General features: G+C 40.0%; 1 protein-coding gene across 6 annotated transcripts in view; it reads left to right on the plus strand.

Moving 5' to 3' along the window:
• The window catches only part of SSBP2 (single stranded DNA binding protein 2), a 182700-nt gene that overhangs the window by 30989 nt on the left and 137997 nt on the right, over positions 1-13714 (plus strand). For all 6 annotated transcript variants that reach the window (XM_030005594.2, XM_030005598.2, XM_030005595.2 and 3 more), the window contains exon 2: positions 12931-13003. In XM_030005594.2, coding sequence (XP_029861454.1) covers positions 12931-13003 — 73 coding nt within the window. The remainder of the gene's footprint in view (positions 1-12930; positions 13004-13714) is intronic.

The raw sequence follows: 13714 nt of genomic DNA on the forward strand, positions 1-13714 counted from the left end.
AGAGTTTGTACGGGAAGTGGTTTGTTTATTTTCCCTGTTCTAATCATGAGGAAATACAATATTGTATCACTTTTTCCACCAAACAGCAGCCGTCAGTAATCAAATACTTTTCATCACTTTTGTCCAGTATCTGGTTTCTTCCTTTCAAAGCAAGCTGGACGCATTTTGGAGAGTTAGCATTAAAATTTTCTAGACTGCTAGTCAAACATTTGGTAGTATTAGCTTCACAACTGCAAGATTTTATTGTTGCTGGGTGGGTTTTTTTGTTGTTGTTTTCGGTTTGGTTTTTTTTGTTTTTTTTTTTTTTTTGTGGAGCAGCTCTTTGTTAGCCTGATTTTCAAGTATCTTCCTTCTGTTGATGAAATTCTTTCTGTTTGGAAAGTATTCTCACTATAAAAAAATGTGGGCGGATATTAAAACTAGTTCGGTGGTTTGTTTTTTTTTTTATGACCTGCATTTCAAAAGAAAATATTTCCGGTAACTTCCAGTTTGGAGTCTAAGCTATCTGTAAAGTTGTAAAATACATGTATATGTGTAGTAAACTATCCCCTGGGCAGTTTGAGAGAGCACTAGAAGCTCAGCAAACTTGTCATGCATGAACTGTAGCTTGCGGCTGGGTGCTTGAGCTTATCTGGAGTTGTAGCTGAGTGGAAATGTCGAGTAAGCTGGGGGTCTTGGCTAATCCTTGTTGGCTGTGATCCAGTTTGGGGAGCAGCAAGAGAATACCTCCAGCAGTCTACTCGGCATATCTCTGTCAGCCAAAGGGAAGAATACCAGGCAAATGCTTAAAGCCTTCTAGCAGGTTAGCCAGATGTGTGAGAATTCAGCAGACAGGTGTAATAGGACTGGCAGCCATATGGCAGTTGGTAGGTCTGAGAATATCAAATTGTGTGCAGTTGTCCTGTGGTGAAAATTTTAGTGATTTGTGGAGGAACACTGCGCGTGAAGTTTTGCAGAATCAACTTATGTGTGCCGAGAATTTCTGTACATACGCTTATACCTGTATATATAAAGACTATCTTTTGGTTGGGATGGTTGCTGTTGTTCTGTTTTCTTTTTTAGAGAAATGCCCTTAGTTTTTCCACTTCGTCCCCTGTGCAGAACTTGTCACCCAACATGAGTAGCAGTCTCAAAGCCAGTGGGAGATTATTCCCGGGGATCAGCATCATAGCTCTCCATTTTGGAAGGGAGACTTTATGGTTCAGGCAGATGCTTAGTTGTCATCTACTGGACCCCAAAGTTTAGACAGGCGAAACTAATAGCATACGCTTGAGAATAGCTTTTCCTGGTGGTCTCAGCTGTCTGATGTTGCTTGGGCCTGTGCCATTCAGTGCACTGTTAAGCAGGCAAGCAGCGTTCACGACCTCTGCAGAGAAACTGGCTCAGAAGGAATGTAGGAACTGCATAGAAGTTCTTGTCAGAGTTGACATTGTGTCATCTGCAGCTCTGGAATCACAAGGCATTCGAAGGCAATGACCCAGCCCCCAAAATAAATATAGGAAAGCCATTCTGAACTGGGGGAGGAGGGGCACGGGCTTTAGAAAAAGCTTATGTTTTTTTCCCCTCACACCTGCATCTCCAGCTTTTGCACAGCAGTGTCATTGGAGAAGTAATGAATGTACTGCTGACTCCATGCTGACATCCAAATGGACACCTCCTGGTACCAGCAGGTTGGTCACAGACTCTTTCGATGCTGCACCAAAAGGGACCTAACAGCTGCCACGCGTGGGACACCGTAACGTGCAGCCAGGGCTGCTGCCGGATGCTTCTCTTGACAGAGGCCAGGGTGATTTACTCTGAGGTCAAGGTCTGCTTTCCCTGTTTCTAGTGGTGCCAGTTCTTCTATCAGAGAATGGATTTGGATTTTACTGAAGTAGAATTCACATGATCTGTTCTTAAGATACGGAGCCAAAGTCATGTTCGTGGCTCGTCTGGTCCCCCAAAAGTGAGATTTTTGTGTTGGTAAGGGTTATTTCTGAGTGGTGTGCAAATCCCTGGGCCCTCTCTTACTTTCTTTTCAAAAGATGTGTACTAGACTTTCTTCATTTCTTCCAAGTTCAGAAAATATTGTGGCTTATTTCATAGCACTCTTCAGGCAATGTGCCGCATCCCTCTCCCCTGTAGTACAGCTCTTACTAAGCTGTTCTTTAACCTGTTGTTTCCTCCTGCTGTGTGTATTCCTTTTGTATTTAAGTAGTAATGCTTTCTTCTGCTGTTTTATGGAGGTAGAAACAAAGCATGCACTGAGACTTCAGACTTCCCTACCATCTCTTTACTTTGCACGCTTCCTGCATTGAATAGTGGAACTCCTGTTCTTTGATGGTATAGGCTTCGTTGTTGCTGCCTTATTAATGTCCTTGCTCATTGCAACTAATTTGGCACTTTGGCCTTTCTGCGTTCGTCACCTGCATGGATGTCTCTTGTTCCTTAATACTGTTAATGTGCCTTGTTGTGGTTTAACCCCAGCCAGCAACTAAGCACCACGCAGCCACTCACTCACTTTCCCCCCCTACCCAGTGGGATGGGGGAGAGAATCAGAAGAGAAAAGGTAAAACTCGTGGGTTGAGGTAAGAACAGTTTAATAGAACAGAAAGGAAGAAACTAATAATGGTAATAATATCAATAAAATTACAATAATAATAAAAGGATTGGAACATACAAAACAAGTGATGCACAATGCAATTGCTCGTCACTTGCTGACCGATGCCCGGTTAGTGCCCGAGCAGTGATCCCCTCAGGCCGACTCCCCCCGGTTTATATACTAGACATGATGTCACATGGTATGGAATATTCCTTTGGCCGGTTGGGGTCAGCTTCCCTGGCTGAGTCCCCCTCCAAGCTTGCTGTGCCCCTCCCTCCTTCTTGCTGGCTGGGCATCAGAAGCTGAAAAATCCATCACTTATTATAAACACTACTTGGCATTAACTGAAAACGTCAGTGTGTTGTCAACATTCTTCTCATACTGAACCCAAAACATAATACTGTACCACCTACTAGAAAGAAAATTAACTCTGTCCCAGCTGAAACCAGGACAGCCTTTACTTTCTTTTTTGTTGTTGCACCTTTTTCTTGGATCAGTGAGGAATTTTTGATGTAGCCAAAGTAACCTCTTACTATTTCCTGTCTGTCTTCCATTGATATTTCCCATTGAGTTTTTTTAATACAGCCTGAATCACCTGATGTTTGTCTTGCACTTTCTTTCTTCAGGTTATCTGTTTTTTTGAATAAACTCTTTCTGCCAATTCCTTGAGTTCGTTTGAATTCTGAGGTCTGTTGTCTCTACTCTGATGCTTTCTGAATTTCCTCTCTCCAGAAGAAAATGCTACCGTTTCATAATCAGGCATACAAATTACTTTCTGCCCTCACTTTTTAGATAGATACTCAGCGAAATTCATCCTCAATTTTCTCATCCCATATGATTCCCATAAGATTCATGAGGTGACTTGTTGCTTGTGTCTTCATCCTTGTTTTCTCCCCTTCCCTCTTGACACTAATTCTCCATTTCATGATTGGTTGTGACTCCTGGAAGTCTACTGTTTTATTCTTTTGTGATAATGTTCATTATTTCAGGTTGCCGTTGAGATAATCTGCCAGCCAGGAGTATTAGTAATAGTCAGTCTTTGACTATTTGGTTCCAACAAGAAACTTGTGATAAAATTCGGAAAACACTTTGCTAGTGAGTCTGAGATGTGTTTCATCTAATCTGGCCACTAAACAGTCCTCTCTCTAAAACCTTTTACAGGAGGAGATCTGTGTGTGCTAGAAACCGCCACAGTTATATGCTGCTCTCTGAACCCAAATACTTCAGTTCTTTCTTATTTGTGAGTTGCTGTACAGGTGTGCTGAAAGGCTGGGCAGGATCAGCTTGATGACTTTCCAAGTAGACCTCCAGCCTGTCTGTGGTACTGGCTGGGGTCCTCTTCCACTTCTTCATGCCACCTTTTGACAAATGAGATTCTTATCTGCTGTCTAGCCCTACAGCTTTGAAGAGAGGACCTTAGGTTTCAGGAGCAGTGATTCCTCGTAATCTTCAATGCTGTGGACCCACCCACCATATTTGATAAGATATTAAGCCTATACTTCCTGAGAAGAGCTAGGAAAGCTACTAGCAAAAACATGGGTCCTTCTATGAGCCAGATACTCAGAAATAGCGTTTTCTTCATATGAGTGAAATTCAGGTTGTATGATGCTTGCTTTGTGGGGCTGATGGGCATTGCACGTCCAGTTGGTGCTGATCTGAGATGAGTCTAACACATTGTTGGGGAGCTGGCTGTATACATTCATGCTTCCTCCTGGTGCTGCTGTAGACAGAATTTTCTTCTGCTCCAGGGTAGGCAGTTGCTTTAGGAACAGCTGTAATATTTTAAGATAATATTAGTCCACTGCATGGAGCTATTACTACAACAGAACCATGGTAACCCCTTGGTGGCACCTGTGCAACAAGTATTTTAAGTCTACAAAGAAATGTAATATACTAGCTGCTCAGCTAGGTACCACCTACCTGTAATCCTATGGCATGCGTATAGCTTTAAAGTTTGCATTTGGCTAAGGACTGTGTCTGTGCTTTGGTCTCTACTGGTGACTCTCCTTAGGATAGCTCCATGGTGCTAGCTCTGTTTACTGCCAGGGCAGGATGCATTGCCTTAAACTCGTTAACTATAGCAAATTATATACCAGGGGAAAAAATAGCATGTAAAAACCTGTTACTATCCCATTGAAAGCAGCAGGGAAGACCAAGGTTAGCACTTTTATTATCAGGAACAGGTGGAACCTCATGTATTTTTGTAAAAGTCTCAGCTTACACTATACCTTAAAAATGTATATATTTTCATAAAACATATATTTGAGATTCTAGCCAGCTGGAGGAATTGACGGTGCAGGCAGAGCTGTGTTAGCAGTCCAGGACTTCCAAAATGAGCGCTGCTGCTTCTGGCTGCTCCTGTGTGGCTGCTCTGGCCCTTGGCAGGCTGATTCAGCTCACTCGTCAAGCAGAAAACTGTTCACTTTTTTTTGGTTGGGTTAATTTTCTAATCCCTTAGCTAGGAAGGGGAGAAGAAATGTGACAGTAGTGAGAAGAGGATGGTTTTGGTCCTCGTTGTCAGTGGTGGTTGGATGAACTCAGTCTTTTCTGTTTGTATGGGAAGGAATTGGGCTATTTCAGTGTGAACAGCTTGCCCTTGATGAGGAGAAGCAAAGAGGGCAAAGGCTACACAGGTAGCAGACTGGCTTCACATTGGACAGCCCTGAGAATTACATGATAAAGGCAGTTTACTGCCTGTGGTCTGCAAGTTACCAGAGCACCCAAAGAGCTTGTCTTGCTTCCTCTGCTACAGCAAACTCATCCCTGAGGACAAAAGATTTCCATCAGCGTCAGTTTGGCTAGTCTGGAGAAAGCCTCTGCTTCCTGGCCTCTGGGTGCAGGGGAGAAGGAAGGGGACACAGTCTTTCAACCTGCATAGAGAGCAAAGAACTGTCTGTAATGTGACATCAGGAGTGATACATCTAAATAGTTTAGCTTTCTAGACAGGTGACATAAGGTTGGGGGAGGCAAGAAGGTGGGAGAGGAGCCTACAGAAACACAATCCGTTAGGCAGAGGTAAGCACCACCTGAGCAGACTGGAGGCATAGAGCACTGGGAAGCTACATAAACGCTGAAAACACAAAGTTAGTTAATTTCAGCATGTTTCACTCTTCATTTGCTTCTCTCATTTGCAAATCAAAGTGAGGTAGTCTTATTTCTGAGGATTCCAGCTGCCGATGCATTTGAGATGTTCAACAACTTTCACATAGGAATATTGTGGGAATAATGCTGTAGCTCTAGTGGCCCAAGAGAATTAGGTCTGCAAGAAGGTATATTCTCTTGTTACACAAGCAAATATAGCTAGAAAAATACAGACAAACTTTCAGGTGTGTAAGCCTTACTTCTTTCTTAACTGTTGTCTAGGAAGCCTGTGAAATTCTACTGGAAAACTTCTTGAGGCATATATGTGCAAAACAGAGGTGCAAAAAGGACAAAGTTTTAATTTGAAACCTTAGAGGTCATCAAGAATATCTACCCTTTGATGAAGTATTTGGAAATCAGTGGAAATTATCCCATTCAAGATGGGGTCTACAGAAGAGTGTTTTAATTTTGCAGTACTTTGGATCTGTAGTAATTTCTACAAGCTGAGACCTGAGACAAAAATGAGTATGAAATTCAGCCAGAGTCAGATTAAACTGGGGAACACTGTGCAGTGTGACATCTTAGCACAAACCCAGACATCCTTAGCAGATGAGAATATGTAAAACCATGCAATTAAGTGCTTGTGGGAGAGACTGCAGACACCACCACAGCATGTATCTCTGATCTTTTTCAAAAGATGAATGGATACCATATACCTATTTGATGTTCAGTTGTATACTGGTGCACAGGTTAGTGTGTTGTAGGAAATAGTTATGCTAGTGCTTGAAGTCTACAGGAGGTTAAGTAGTAAAAGCATGTGAAATTAGGACACAAAAAGAATTTGTGAGTTGCAAGTGTATGGGTAAACTGAAAAAAACCCTGCTGTTATTTCTAATACTGTTAGAGTGAAAGGGCACTTACTAGATTACAACTGTTTTTAACACTTGAAGCAGTATGTATAATCAAGGGGAGGGTGACCAGACTTAATGAGGCATATTTTCAGGACATCTTGCAAGCAGTCCAGTGGAAGAGAGACTAGAGTTGAGTTTACCTGCCCAGAATCATGGTAGGAGAACGCTTCCCCGATCTGTAAAACTGGAATAAACGAGGAGAAGGATCCGCTTATTTGGAAAGTACCATCAGCCTAATACAAGGCACTGAGGCCACTATTCATTATAGCACTGGGTATAAGCCCCAAATATTTAGATGCATACAAGGAGAATGTTTTCTGCTATCTACAGAGAGAGGAGGAAGTAAACACATATGAATAATGTTGAATACACACACTTCTGTGCTGCCTGTGTTTGCAGTTCTGCGATAGGAGCTCTCAGAAAAGTCAGTGTACAGAGCCAAACAAACATTGAGTATCTCCTTTGGGACATACTGTTTCCTCAGACCAGTGTTTGGGTTTCATTTAATACGCACATTTTTCTAAGACGACTGATCTCATTGTTGATAGGATACAGAGCATTAACATTAACATAGATCATGTTTTGAGCTGGAAAAAAACCAGTAGAATAGCATGATTAGAGGCTTTTAAAAAGAGCAGTCTGCTGGCCTCAAGCTAAACAAACCAGTTTGTAAACTATGTGTAGGTGAAATGGCATGCCCAGCAGAGCTGATGGGCTAGGGGTGCGTGCGGAGATAAATCACTGTAATGTTGAGGCCATTGATAATGTACCTGCCGAAGCAAATGAAAAAAGCATAATTCAGTTCTTGGGTATAGCTCTAGTTTGATGCTGCATCCAAATTGATCTTCCCACTGTTCAGGGAAGCTGAGTAGAAGTATGCACCGGGGACTCTGCGGGATTTGACTTTGTGCAGCATGCACTTCTGCACCCACCATGGCCTTTGTGGTCTCTTGTCCCAGTCCTCTCTTACCATGGATAATTGACAGCAGACTGAATCGCCTAAATCTCAGATGAGTTGAACAGGAAAAGATTATAGGTATGTACATATGTATATATGAAAAAATATATTAAAAAATATAGGGAAAAATATATTATTATGTTAGTATATGGGGAGGGGGAGAGAGAGGAAAATGACTGTCAGTACGATCAAATAGGGGAGAAAGAGTGGTTTGGCATACATGTCTATTAAAAATATGAAACTGTAAAAAAATTGTTTGCCATTGTTAGTTGAAACTTCCCAAACCAGCTCGCCATCAAGAGCTTCAGAGCAGTTTTTAAAGTACTGGTTTGATGGATTCAAGAAAATTTGTTCAAGAAACCCCAAATTTGAGATGGTTTTAGCTGTTGTATTTTATTTAAAATATGGATTCAGTGCTACTTTCTCTTATTTCAGAGAATGAGGTTTATATTTTGGATATTAAATGAGTGAGATTCCTAGGAATCTCTGGATTTGAAGTGAGGTCTATATACCTTTTTGGAAACAAAAAAAGCTGCTTCTCTGTATAGGTCAGAGTAGTGATTTTGGAATACTGCAAGTCTCCTGAAACACAGAGGAACATTTAAGACCTTTTCTATGGAGCTTCTTTTAAATGTTGCTCAACTGCTTCACTCTTCTTCACACGAACTAAAAATAATGCATGAATATTGATTTACTAGTTTTCATTGTGCTTTTTAATTACTGTTTAAAAAACCAAAAGTTAAATAGATGGTGTGTCACATGCAGGACTTCCCATACATGAATAGTTTAAAAAAATTTAAGTCTTAATAACCCCAAAATTCTAGATCTATCTTGGTGATGCTCAGATCTGGAATATTCCCATTATAGATAATTTTTTTTCCCCAACATCCAGCATCAGATGTTAACAGCATCATCGCTATTGCTGGCAGAGGAGACGGTAGCAACTAGGACATTTCTGTGATGTGCAGTCGTTCACCATCATAGATTTTTGGCGAAGAGGCAGCAGTTGCTTATCACAGTGGTAAGCTGACTGTTGGTGCTGCAGAAGGCAGGTGCAGTACCCAAACTGTGTTTTGACACCCTGCCAAAGCTAGGGAGCTGCAGGCTCTTGCTCCATCACATTGATTTTAAAACTTTCTGGATAATGGTTATACACCACTGTACCCTCAGTTAAATTATATATACTTTTAGTTATGACATGTGGCTAATAAAACAATGAAAGCAACTGCAATTTTGTCAACTGCATGAAGCTGTCTGTTATAGTTGCCTGCTTCTGACAGGTTTTCTGGGCAGCTTTCAAGAGAAAGCAGAAGCTAATTTATTGCAACTCCTTACTCTTCTAAGTACAGCTTTTGGCCTTCATGGAAAAATGTGGCCATTCTCCTTTTGTTCTTTATCTCCTTAGAAATAACAATAAACCAAACTTGGTGCTTGAAGTTCAGTCTTAGACTGAGAGACAAACTTTCTCAGTATGCATCTTCTTATGGAACGAAACAAAGATACTACTGCTTTACTTTTTATGGACAACTTATTTCCTGAAAGTCTTTGTGATAATAACTTGAGTCCTTCTTCTGTAGGCATATGTTCATCTGAAACAGCCAGTTGACTACCCTACATATAGTCAATGAAGCTTGCCGGGGCGGTGCAGGGTGTGTGAGACAGAGCACCTAAGTTAGATACCAAAACCAGATAAGGTGAACATCTGCCTGGTGCTTTCAGGTTTTCACTGCCTTTTATGGAAAGTTACGTGTTGTCTTAATCTTTTGACTTGGAATTGGGGAAGTTTACCACCTAGTTTTCATCACTGGAAATACTGCTGCAAGGCTTTAGTTGTAAGTTCTCATTAAGCTAATTGTGTCTTCCCACCTTACCATGTAAGAAGGTCATTTCCATAGCACAGTTAGAGTGATTACTGTTTATTTCCTGGTAATACTCTGATAACTGGTTGGCTAGAACCCCTTAAATGGTTCTTCTCTTTGGAGTTCAGTAGATGTTGTCCAATTACAGCAGAAGCTTCAGGCAAAACACACCAGCTTAGCAAAAAGAGCACTGCAGCAGTAAGAGCTAGACAGTAACTTTTTTTGCTAGCGTGACTGTATCATTAGGCCATAGATGAATGTGTGATCAAATTGTCTTGGTGGGAAGGGGCGAACTCTGGCCTATGGCATGTCTTTAACAAAAATTACTGCAGCGTTGTCATAAATTGATTTGAAATATTTTTTCCTCAGATTACTCATGGGATGTCAACCAGTATGCAAATGTCAAAATCTAACATATGTCTCCTTGCTGCTTTTACACAGTTTCTCACACCAGTTTAATGAGTAAAAACTGTCTTTTAAAATGCCACTTCAAACCCAAGTCCTTTGGTGTTGAAGACCACCTCACTGTTATTTTCTTAGTCTTCTGCTGAGATGTTAAATAATTGATTCATTTGTTGATTTTACACACTTGGACTGTAGCCTAATTTTTATCTTATTCTGGTCTTATGCTGTAGTTAAAGTTTGTATATCTGCTAATCCTCCTTGTTACAGAGTGTTCCATCTTTTTGGGGTTACTTTGCTGTCTTTCCTCAAAGCATCAGTTTCCATTGATCTTTTTGCTGCAGCTAACGCCCGCAAACGTTAGTATCTTTCTTTTGATCTCTGTGGTAAATGCATTTATTTCTGAATGAAGCTATAACGTTGTTAACTTCTGTGAAGACTTTCTGACAGCATAATAACTAGGGATGGACCAGCAATTTAGACCTAATAAGACCCAGTCAGGTTATTTTGTGTTGTGCTTTCTGTATCACATCTGTTTGTGGAAGGTGGTCCCGGCTTTCCTGTCACAGGAGCCAGGCAGTCCCCTTGCCAGCATGGTCCCACTCTTGATTTACCACAGGTGGATCAGCTTGGAAGCCTAAAACCTGGAATATTTATTCTTTTCCTGAAATCTGCCATGTTTACCCCCACACTTAATAAACATGGTTGTTGCACCATTTCATTTCACTGCTAGTACATTTAGACCAAGATGTAATAATGCATGTCAAAGAGTTGTGGATGTTGTTATAGTTTTAATTACACTTAATTAGCACATTTCATGTGTTTAAGTCAAAGTTTTAGGGTTGTCTTTTTTGCAGTGTTGAAATATCTTGGATTTTTTGGACCAACAAAGGTGGGCACAGGGTAGCAATGTTGACTTGTGCTGGAGCACGACTGCGTCTGCTGTGTTTTGCAGGTAGACTCCAGGAGTCCTGAGATGAGACTCACAAATCTGTCTTGATATTAAAGTATTGCACTGTCAGTTTGGGTATCATGGTGCAGTATTTGCTAAATCTTTCAACAGATGGCGGACTTATGAACGTGGTGCACCTGCAATAAACTCCTGGGTTTTGTGCTGGTTTGCTTTCCTTTTTAGGGTAGAAAGGATATGATCACACAAGTCCTTTTATCTGGACTGCAGGTTTCATGTTTTGATAAGAACAAAAAAGGGAATCTCGGAAGACAAATGAGTTGCTTTAAAGTGCTACTGGGTATTCGAGTCATCTTGGCTGTTGTAGAAAGTGCTTCCTCTCTGCCTTTTACATCTTTCTTAGATGTTAGATTTTCTCTACAACCACTTATTGCTTAAAAATTGAATGATAGTTGAACTGGGAAGAATTAAGTCAACAAAATGTGACTTTTTTTTTTTTTTTTTCTGACATGCATTTGTGTTTTCAGGATGAGAGGCTGGAGAGTATGTGATCCTCTCTCTTTCCCCACAGTACTTACAGAACCATATCACTGTGTCCTCTCTGAGCTGCTTTGCAATTGAGCACTGGATCGATCGTACTGCGCTTTATTAGAAGGACCAAGTGTTTTCTGCTTAGCACACTGAGCTCTGCATTTGTTGATATGGCACAATACAAACTAATAAATAGCTGTTTTGTAAAATACTGGAATTAAAAAGTGGATACAACCCTTCTCAAGGTTCAGACAGAAACCAGTCACGTACTTGAATATCAGTTTGGTTTTTTTTTTAGTGTGAGGACAAAAGTACATTTTTGCTTTTGAAGTTGGAGAGGGAGAGTAAAGTACTGTGTGTGCTGCATGTACAAAGTATAAACAACTAGTGAAAACAGTTTTAATGGAATGCCTCTCCTAGATTTTAAAATTTCCCACTTAATAGGTTACTGCAATAATTACTACTCTGTCAGTGCCATGATGACAGTTTTGCATCTAATATTGTGTAACATTTTGAACAGCAACAGGAAAATAGATATTCTCCGCCTCTCTACTTTGTTTAGTTAAAGTACATATTTTTTAATATGAATAATAAAATGTTTCAAGTAAGAATAGCGGTGTATCATGAAGTGCATGGAAATACATTTTACTCCTTAAAAACAGTTAAATTAGCAAGTTTAAAACACGCACAGCCTGACTTTCTTTTCTTTTCTCGGACTGAAATGTTTTATAGACAATTTCCAAGCATTATTATTAAATCATTCTTTTAAATGAAATTTCATTCTGAAAGACTTGAAACATGCAGACAGACAGGAGCCTCTCTGGAGAGTCAGCTGAGGAATAGGAAGTGTTACTTCTTTGGTTTTCTAATTCAAATCTAGTTTACATATCCTCTATCAGTAGAAATTGGTTGTTGTTAGTGCTCCCCTGTTCTTGGGCTACTGAACAGGGCTTCCCAGCCCAAGTTGTGGTGGGTAGTCATTCAGGGAATGAATCCTTTTTCTGCAGCTTTGTTCTAGCTCTTTGGACTTAGTTGGAAGTGTGCCTGGGTGCTGAAGATCATTTTTGGGGAAGGTCCTTTGGTAGCTGTGAGAGTCATTTGTAGCTCTGTTGTCATCGGACCTCCTAAATGCACAAGTTTGAATGAATCTAAAAATCTGTTTGTGCTTCACTTGAGAGATGTGGTTGTACTGCATGCTGTGGATGGATGCTAGTGTTACTTTTCCTGATGCAGCCTGAAGTTTTCATGTTCTTTGAATAAACATAGGCTATTGTTCAAGTGTGCTAACAGCTTGACACACTCCACATGTAAAAAAATTTGATCTGGAAAAAAAATTGGTGTTGCTGTATGAATATATCATATTTACAGTAAAGATGGTATAAGTTGGCAAATACAGAGCAGCAGTAGGTCAGTTGTTAGTTCCCTGGGCTTGTCCCAATATCATTTAAAATGTTGACATTAAGTAATTTGGGGGTTTAATAATATTTAATTAACTACTATTTAAAGACCTGCTCAGATTGACCTACATGTCTAATTTAAAAATTCTGGTATAGGTAATAGATTTGACATGTTGAGTATATAGTGGTTTGTGAAAGGCAATGGAGTGCATCTCAAACTTCTGATAATCCTTTGTTTCTAAAGAAGAGGAGCAAACAAGTGCACAACACTAAATATTGTCCTTTTTGTTTATTTTTCAGATTAGCACTGTATGTATATGAATATCTGCTCCATGTAGGAGCACAGAAATCAGCCCAGACGTTTTTATCAGAGGTATGTTTCCCTATCCTTTTTTTGCTTACACAACTTTCCAGTGTGTGCAAGTGAAATAAATACATGTTGGTCTAGAATGAACAGTGGTGACAACCTTGAATATCTGTTTACATTGATCAGCATGGATTTCTGATTCTGTGGAAGCCAGTTTGCCATGTCATTTAACATGCCTTTGCATAACTGTTTTTGTTAGCCCTGTTCTGTGATTTGCTGCTATATTGGGGAAAGATTAAGCTATTTTCTGTAATAAATGTGCATGTTAAAGAACGTATCAACAGCACTCTTTTTTTGATGACCTTCTAACTTATTGTTGATACCTCCGATTGTGAATGATGTACCCTTCCAAAATAGACAGTGATCGTGTATTTCACATCCTACTGTCATACACTTGCAATTCCCATGCTCTTAAGCACTGCTGATCTGTCTGTGTATTCTTACCATACTTCTAACCACTTCTTTTCATCTGGTGAATCAATTATGACTACAACCATTTAGGTCTTGTTTCTTAAACACTTTCAACTGCTAATGGCATTTTTACCTTTACACAATAGTTACTTTTTTCATAGTCTTTCAAAGACTTTGTATACATCTTCTGGAGGTTGAAGTAAATTATGTCTCCTTAGCATTTTACATTTACTCTGGGATACAAAAATACCTGTATGCCAAGCATATTGAGGTCTTTTGGATTTATTATTGTTTTTAATCTTTCTT

Source organism: Aquila chrysaetos, chromosome Z (genome assembly GCF_900496995.4).
Source record: "Aquila chrysaetos chrysaetos chromosome Z, bAquChr1.4, whole genome shotgun sequence".
NCBI classification, from domain to species: domain Eukaryota; kingdom Metazoa; phylum Chordata; class Aves; order Accipitriformes; family Accipitridae; genus Aquila; species Aquila chrysaetos.